The sequence below is a fragment of the Antrostomus carolinensis genome, unplaced genomic scaffold, assembly GCF_000700745.2.
Source record: "Antrostomus carolinensis isolate BGI_N321 unplaced genomic scaffold, ASM70074v2 scaffold3357, whole genome shotgun sequence".
Classification (NCBI taxonomy): Eukaryota; Metazoa; Chordata; class Aves; order Caprimulgiformes; family Caprimulgidae; genus Antrostomus; species Antrostomus carolinensis.
In genome coordinates, this window is record NW_010326457.1 from 21,454 (window position 1) to 30,888 (window position 9,435).

Consider the following 9,435-nt stretch of genomic DNA (forward strand, 5'->3'; position numbering starts at 1 on the left):
TCCCCCCCGCCGCCCCAACCCAACACTGTAGGTCTTCACATATTGACTTGTCTTGAATACATAGAAGAAAATACAGACATTTACCTGTTTCAAAATTTACTCAATATTGATTTTTTTCCCTCCCAGATCTATCAGATTTACAGAGTTGGTGACCTTTCACAAAATCACAAGAGATACAAACATGTTCTCCCTTCACAGGAAGGATGCTTTCATTTATATTTGTTGTGAGTTCCAAGGAAGTCCTTTCCTTCCAAACCTTAATAACATTGTCAATCAGTTAAGCAGCACTGACGTTTTAAAAAATTAACATACTGCCTGGGTTTTTTTTGCCTTTTTTTTTCTGGCACATTGCCTTTTGCTCTATTTTGCAGAATATACAAAAACATGCTAGGAGCACTGCCTTATCTCTAGAGCTGCAGCATGGAGCCTCTGCTCTGTGTCATTGTTCTGGACTTTGCATCAGTGTCCTGACCTGAGGCTGCCACTGAACTACCTTGACACTTCAGAGACAGTAGGGACAGAATCATCCATAGTCAAGACCATATACCACAACCCCAGAGACTGCTCTTACTGAGGGCTGTCTAGCTGCACCATGGCAATGTTTGCCACGGTGTCATAGAGCCTTATATCCAGCTATTCTTTCCAGAGCAGTGACAAAGAGTTACAGTGTTCAGTGCACCTTCTATTTAACACTGTGTAAATCACTGTCATTAATCCAGGTCTCTGCTGATGTCCAAATTACTGTTGGTATTAGAAGCTTACCACTTCTTAGCAAGAATGCACTCTTTGCAATATTCCAGGCTGGTTTTAGGTCAGCCATAAAGACGATTAACCCAAGAAACCTCTTGCAAGATTCAGATCTGTGTACATTCCAGTACATAGACCATCATCTTGTGAAAACATGACATCCACTTATAACAGTCTACTGATAACTAGAGCTGCACTGTATGTGTTGAGTATTTTAAACTGACATGGCTTCAAGTCACGGCCTGCAAAGCTAGGATGTTACAGCACAAAGTTTCCAAAATTAAACTGGCAGAAGAACCCAAGACCAAAAAGACTATATAAGTACTATACTAAGATCAACAATTAAACTAGATGAAGATAATTCTGAGTATTGCAGATCTGAAAAGAAAGGAATCAAAAGACTTATCGGGAGACAAAACAAGTAGTTAACAAAGGCAAAGAAAACATAACCGTACTCATACCAGAGGAAAATGACTCAACATCAAATGCAATTATTCTTTGCAAATTTTGCAGTAATGCATAGTGTGACGGAGATAGAAAAAAAACCACCTAGCTGAAAACCAAGAAAACTGCCTGTAATCTATCCTATTGCCACTCCACAAAAGGACTTGGAAAATGTTAGGCAATCCACCTCACACCAAGAACCCTGAACGGATGCCACTTCTTTTAAGGCAGAAATCATTAGTTCAGGCTGGTTTAGAAACTACTATAGAATTACAATGTTATTTCCAGTGGGACAACCCAATTAATGTTATTAAAATGCAAGCGAAATGAGCTTTATGGTATATTAATGAAACAAAATTTTTAGAAGTATCATGATATAATTTTTACTGTATAAAAAGTTACAAAAGCTGAACACACCACCCTTTTTAATGTGAACTAAAAATGTATTTTAATATCATTTTTCATAAAGTTCAGTATGTACCTTATTTTCTGACTATGCTTGCAGGCATGTGACAGACATTTTCTGTGCAAACCATAGCATTTTGCTATCTAGATTTGTCCAGATTATTTTTATAAAACAAATAATTCAAAAGTGTAGTTAAAATTATCTAACTGTTAGATATAGTGATTATTATTTTTATAAGAAAAAGATGAAATAGCATCTAAAGCAAATTTAGTTGAAGTGTGACCATGCTGCTGATGAAAGGTAAAAATTAAAAAACCTAGGTGATATTGTTCAGGGAGTCAGAGATCAAAAACACTGACATTTAAAAATAAAGGAGAAGTGAACCCTGTGGAATAAAACTGATGCAAACAATTATGTGACCAAGTATACTAAATGGTTTAAAACTGCCAACTCACAGACCTCAAAACATGTGCTTCTAGGAGAGATTGCTAAAAGGAAAGGAAACTGTTCTGTCCACTTCAGACTGATTTACACATATAACAAACCAAACCAAACCAAAATTACCCTTGCATATTTCCTGAAGTGGTAAACAGAGAAATCCCAGTTTGCCTTATGCATGCAACTTAAGTTTCCACAGGAGAAACTGGGCAGAAGAAATATGCTGCAAACTATCTATCTTCTTAAAAGTGGGATTTGCTTTCTGGGATTTCCCATTTGCTTTCTGAAATATAACCCTTCCAGTTCCAAACATGCTACAGTAGATTCCATATGGTAAATAAATCACTGTAAGAACATTATCATTTCTGAATTTCCAATTTGAAAATTAATAGGAGTATGCTGTTGCCCTCCAATAATTACACAGATATAAATACTGATAACTTCAGACAACTAAATGAGAACAGTTGCTTGCTACTCCATCTTTACATTCATCAATTATGACTCAGTATCTTAATTACTGTATTAAACTACATATGCTAATATCAGCTAAAAGAGTACTACACTCTGAACCGGTAGCTCCTCATTAACAATAACAAAATCCTGAGAATCAGAAAAGTGAAGAAATGCAGAAATGAATCAGTATGTCCTATACATTCTCACCACAGGAAGCAAAAGTGAACTTATTTTATTGACAGTGAACAGTCACATCTCGCTGGATAGCTTGCAAGGATGGAATCTTATTTAAGTTTTTTGGTGTTTATTTTTACACCTTCAAATTAATGCTGTGTTTTTACCGAAATATAAGGTTATGAAATATGAAATTCTGTTAATCATTTCAATAACTGATGTCATTATTTCTAGTCACACAGCTGTATTTCACTGTTGGGGAAAACTAGGTCTTCCAATCTGTATTTGCAAAATACTTCAAGTTACCTCAAAATTATAACCTCTCCACAAACAGATTTACCTTGGCATCACCATCTGGTAAGAAGAGATAAGCTCCACTTTTATCCCGGTTACTTGTAGTTCCATACCAAGCAAACTCCACCTTCATTTGATGATTTTTACCATCTTCTTTGGTATTTATTTTCTAAGAACAGAGATTCATGTTTAAAATAGTGGACACATTTAGGTTTCCATAAATAAGAACAGAAGTTCTTAAAAAAGTGTTTTGAAATATCATGCGACACACCTCCAGTAATCCAGACATTCCAGAAAACCACAGTTTCATGTAAGAATTTTCTAAGATTATATTATCCACAGAATTCTGCATTTCTTTTATGTTGAAAAGTCTGTCTGGCTTCTCCTGCCTACTATTCCTCATGTATATATTATAGTCTGTTGAAACCGCTTCTGAACTCTGAACCTCCAAAAGCTGGTAAACTCCAATCCCCAGAGGCGGTAGATGGGCCACAAAAGAGATCTGTTGGAAGCAAAGAAGAAGCCATTCTTAAAAACATCAAAGTATCAACTTCTTATACTAAATTTATGTTTTGAGTAACTTATTTTGCTTCAATAATTTTAGCATGGTTGAATTTTTTACATATTCCATAAATGAATATGAAATTAAAAATTACATTCCAAAACTAATACCTGAAGCATGTTAAGAAGAATTAGCAAACAAAAATGCCTTCATTGCTGATTTGTTTAGCATCAAAATCGCTGTTATATTAATGCAATAATGATTTTGAATCTTGTTAAAAAAGAATGTTAGCTGTGATATGCAGTTCTGAGCATTTTTGCTGTGTATTAAAGATGCATGTGTAGTGTATCAAATGCTCACAGAACCTACTTATCACTTAAGCTGCATTTTAAAATCCACAAAATTAAACAACAAAATATAAGGCAACTGTCACATTTTCAGTAATTTATCTGGTTATTTAGGAGCTATAAAGTAATCTGCACAGAAGAGTAACACACAACGTAGATCTCCAAAGCAATTTGCTTAGAATTTGAGATACAGAAATATAACTTTATTTCTTCCTCTCCTTCAGGCAATTAACAATCATAGAATGGTTTGGGCTGGACAGGACCTTTAAAGGTCAGGTAGTCCAGCCCAGCTGCAGTGAGCAGGGACATCTTCAAGTAGATCAGGTGGCTCAAGGACCCATCCAACCTGACCTTTAACGTTTCCAGAGATGGGGCTTCTACCACTGCTCTGGGCAATCTGTTCCCGTGTTTCACTACACTCACTGTAGAAAATTTCTTCCTTACATCTAGTCTAAATCTACACTCTTTTAGTTTAAAACCATTACCCCTTTTCCTGTCACTACAGGCTATGCTAAAATTGTCATTCTCATTTTGGCTAGGGTAGTCAAATTTCTTCATAGTAGCTTATATGGTGCTATGTTTTGATATCAACCACATTAATAGCACAGGTTATCGCTGACCAGTCCTTTCACAGACAAGGCCTTCTCTGCTACTCATGTTGCTCTGCCAACCAACAGGCTGGGGGTGCACAAGAAGCTGGGAGGGGACACAGCCGGGACGGCTGACTGACCCCAACTGACCACCTGGATATTCCATACCAGATGATGTCATGCTCAGCATGTAAAGCTGGGGGAAGAAGGAAGAGGGGGACATTCAGAGTGATGGCTTTTGTCTTTCCAAGTAAATATTAAGTGTGATGGAGCCCAGCTCTCCTGGAGATGGCTGAACACCTGCCTGCCAATGGGAAGGAGTGAATTAATTGCTTCTTTCACTTTGCTCCCACACAGAGCTTTTGCTTTACCTATTCCTCACTCTTTTCTCACCATCAGCCTTCCAATTCTCTCCCTGATCCCACTGGGGGGAAGAGAGGGAGCGGTTGTGTGGGCCTGAGCTGTTTACCAGGGTTAAGCCACAATAATTATCAATAATTAGACATTTATTGAAGTATCTTTGCAGGAATGTTATCCTGAAACAAGTTTGAATTGGCTCCCAAGTCAAAAAGAACCAGACTAAGAATGTAAGCCTGAAAGTAATACAGTACTATTACAGTAATACAGTACTATTATACCATGAAGAATGTAACAAAACACAGTTTCTGATGTGTGATCATTGAGGACAATCCTCTATAATGATGTATGATTCAAAAATTCTCAGAAACTTTGTTTAAAACAAAAAAAAAGAGATGGTCTCAAAGTAATCTTTTTATCTTGAGTACCATATTAATGGGGATTACTATCCAGCCTCTGTATTTGGAAGATGAAAAAAAATAAAAATCAGAATTTAACTCTTTAAGCTATTGTACTTACAAAACCTTCCAGCTGGAGTGCTCAAGCACATACAGACTGTGTGACTGTGTGTATAGACTATCACTTAAAGGAAAAAGCAACTTTAGAAAGTTAGGAAAGAAGACACATGCCTAGTAATTTCTGTCCATGCAACTGAAACTGACCATTCAAATGTAACACATCATAGTACAAAAGCTTAATAACTGATCAGTTTAAGAAACATTAATGCTAAATATATTATTTTCTTAAATTGACTGAATTAATGGCATTATCTGCAGAAAACAGAATTACCAATATTTGAAGTATGCTTTCCTTTTTCTTCAACTGTGAAACTACGATATCTGTAAAAAAAAAACTTTAATGCTTTTTACTTAAAGTAGCATACCTGATAAGCTTCATGTGATACTGTAGTTGCTCCATCCCAAATTGCACTAATCTGGACAGTAACAGGTTTTCCCAAAGGAGATAATAATTTAACTCTGGGTGAATTCACATTGACTGAAACCACTGAATATCGCTCTTGTTCTATAGGATTATGTATCAAAAGGTACCTGCAAAAACATATATACCAAATTATCTTTTGGCACACAAGCTTCCTCCTTCAGGTTTAATACTATTGCACATAAATTTTACACACAGAGCATTAAACAATGTTAGAACAACAGGTACATACCACAACAAATAAATATGCAAAACATAACCAGAAAACAATAGATATATAACATTAATTCTTGGCAGATTTTATTTTCTTAATGCTATTATTTTTCAAAACAACTTTGAAAATACCTTACAATAAAAAACCATCAATTTCCCATCTTAACTAAAGAATTGCTATTAACAGTTGTAAACAGAATTGAGGTATTTAAGGGGATTTAAAATGTATTTTCCAGGCTGAACTGTTAAATTCTTATCCATGGTTGCTTTCTTTTTAACTTAATTTACAAACAATGAAGTAATGAACAAAACTTGTTGTACATACATATATCTGATATATATTCTTCAAAGTAATTAGTTTCTCTCTGCTATAAGGCAAAGTTCAAAATTATTTAAATTATAATTTACCAAAATTCTCTATGGCAACTGTCTGCATATAAATTGAAATCTTTTTATTAGGTACATATGGAATACCTAATTTTTAGGTAATCTTATGCCTGTTCTTCCATTTAGACACAGATTATGTTACTAACTAAACTGAACAGGGTAACTTTATCAGCCTTTTTTTTTTTTTTTTTATTCCAGGTTCAAATATTGTAAGGTGTAGAAAAACAAAATTATACCAGAACATTTGTGCCCCATGCATCTGTAGGACTATCATTGTGCTTCTTGTCATTGTCAAGCTCAAAGAATGCACTATTTACAATTGTTCCCTGAAGTTTTCCCCTGTTCATTTCATCCTTTAAAAAAATTGTCTTTAACAATGAAAAGTGTTCTTCACAAAATTTGTAGTAACTTCTTAGATACACAGTTAAATCAATATTATATCTTCAACCTCCCTGACCCTTCCCATACTGTAAAACACAGTTTACTTCTTCATTAAATCTTATCTTTCATCAGATTCCACTTCTAATTATCACTCCTTCAGCATTTCTTCTAAGTAGATTCTCCCCATTCTCTGCTTTGTTTTCTATGCAGATTCCTCATGGTTTTGTCAGTGGTTTGCTTTCTTTTCCTTTCACATCTTAACCTTCAAATTCAGTTACCACCTTCACAGATTAAACTCCTTCCTCCAGAACTGTCACCTTCCACCTAAACTAGAAAACTCAGTCACTGAGGTCTTGAACTTAAACATCACCTGTAGCTTGAACCTCCTTCCATAATCTTATATCTGACTGTAAGTCTTCCAGGTTCCATACACATACATTTAGATGATCTGTGCTCCACTATTTGCTAGACTGGCACTACAGTACAACTAAAGTCCTGCTAACAAGTTACTTACATAGCTAAACCCTTTAATGCTTTCTCTTATATTTTCCCACATTAGCTCTGAATGGACTGAGGGTAGCCCCCTTCTACACACATGCCAGAGGAGAGTGAGGTCTCCCTGGTACCATAAAGTCTGCCAGGCAGTGGACAAAATTGCTGAGATGACACTTTGGAAATAATGAAACAGCAAAATTTCAGGTCTGAGAGGCAGCAGCAAACTACTTAGAGTTAATAAGGATGTACAAATTTAACTCCTCCTTTTTCTGAGAAAGAGGACTTCTACACAATTTTGGTGTAAAGCCAGAGAGACTAAGTTAATCCACAATTAAACTATGAAGGCAATACAGACACACAAGGAAAATTCTTCCTTCTTCTTCATACTGCTGAAAAATCTCACCTACTCTGTTTTCATCCTGCCCTTTGATTTTTTTGCAATATTACTCTAATTGTAACAAATGTAGTTTTGTTCTACAGATACTCAGAAAACTTACAAACACTAATCAGCCTACCATTTCCCCCTTATTTTTTCATTGGCTCCCTTTTTTTCTACATCAAAGTTAGGCTGTTCATCTTAGCCCTTCACTGCTACCCTATTCCCTTACAATCAGTAGGAAAGGTCAACTCCAATTCTCATTAGTTGAATAAATGAAAATCAGAGGCTATATTAGCTTTACCTATCAAGAACTTTTGGATTACTTGCCATACATAGAATGAGCTTCTCATAAAAATTATTTTCCTTTTAACTCCTTAGATGAAAATTCCTGTGTTGAAGTATTGTTAAATCATTACTTCTCTGCATAATAACTATTTTCCTAGCATGTTTGTGCATTTAACTGTGGCTGGTTGCCTTCTAGCACAACCAAAAGTGCTTTGGGATGCTCTTTTTTGCCCTGTTTCATGTTGAAGATTCCTAGATTACTAGACAACACAATAGTTAACCATATATTTGGTCAGCTTTTGGAGTCTTTAAGAACTTGTGCAAAACTTTGTGAGAGCCTCCCCTAGACTACTTGGATAGGTCATTTTACACTTCTGCTTAACTGAAGAAGTCTTCTTTTTGGATAAGGTTTTAATTTAAATGTTAACATTTTTTTTTTTTTTGCAACATTTGTTAAATCAAAACCAAACTAAACCAACACTGCTCCCAGTCTAGACCTCTTAAAAGGTAGGAAGAAAAAAAAATAAAAATTAGTGATATATTTTTTTTAAGAACTCCTTATAAACTGTAAAAGAAGAGTATAAGAACTGTCAGAAGCAATACAAAGAGATGATCCAACACCAAAGTTCAGAATAAATTACAATTCTCATCCATCAACAGAACATTACAAAAATCTTTTATTTATCCTTTCTACACAGTGAAATTCGTCAACTCTTATGCCTCCAAGTAAAATGCTAGCTTATGCATGCAAATAATTTCTAGTAATGCTATACATCCTCATCAAATGTAAATTATCAGGCAAACAAAGAACATATTAATGTAAAAATACTTCCAGAAACTTTTTTCACCTTCCCACTGATATAAACATGTTTCACAAATTTAATTAGTCACATGACAAATTTACCCATGACAAAAGACCTTAGGAACTGTCATATTATGAATATATTTCACCATTTATATTTTTTATATATATTTGGATAAAACAAAGCTCTTGTTGTACCAAAGTACATATGTTTTATACCTTCTTCAATCAATGTATTATAAATGCATTATGTTTATGTACAGTAATAAAGCAGTCAGATTAAGCTAGTAATGACAGGGCAGATTTTCAGCAGTTGAAATGCAGGAATTTTGCCTAGATGCTAGTATTTATTTTGTTTTCAAATTTTATTTCAGCAGGCCTGAAGTGTTTACTCAGCAGATATAATTCTTGGGCATATACAAAAGGCCTAATGTAATTAAGTCACATTACTTCTGAAATACCATTTAACTCCCACCCTTAAATAACACTGACCATAACTATATCTTAAACTCTATATGAAACATAAGAGCTACACTTCAGTTAAGCTGTACCATTACAAAGAATGTCACCCACTAATGTAGAGTACAACTGCTTAATGTATTGTGGTTATATTACACAAAGAAGCAACCTGACAATATTTAATTTTTTTCTATTCCAGATTTTACAGCAAAAACTTGAATATTACTGTCTTTCAGAAGCAGTAGGCAATTATTTTCCTTTCATTATTCAGATCACAGGGCTTTGGCAATAGCACCAAGAAAATGACAAAAACTCACATCTTTTGTCCAAATAAAGGCGGGGG

The 9,435-nt window shown here is 34.8% G+C and overlaps 1 protein-coding gene across 1 annotated transcript in view; it reads right to left on the minus strand.

Moving 5' to 3' along the window:
• Nucleotides 1-5,801, minus strand: part of LOC104527759 (alpha-mannosidase 2-like) — a gene marked incomplete at both ends in the record, with an annotated part of 21,615 nt that extends 15,814 nt beyond the window's left edge. The window contains 3 exons of the mRNA XM_010171566.1: nucleotides 3,003-3,125; nucleotides 3,228-3,458; nucleotides 5,636-5,801. Coding sequence (XP_010169868.1) covers nucleotides 3,003-3,125; nucleotides 3,228-3,458; nucleotides 5,636-5,801 — 520 coding nt within the window. The remainder of the gene's footprint in view (nucleotides 1-3,002; nucleotides 3,126-3,227; nucleotides 3,459-5,635) is intronic.
• Between the last annotated feature and the right edge of the window lie 3,634 nt (nucleotides 5,802-9,435).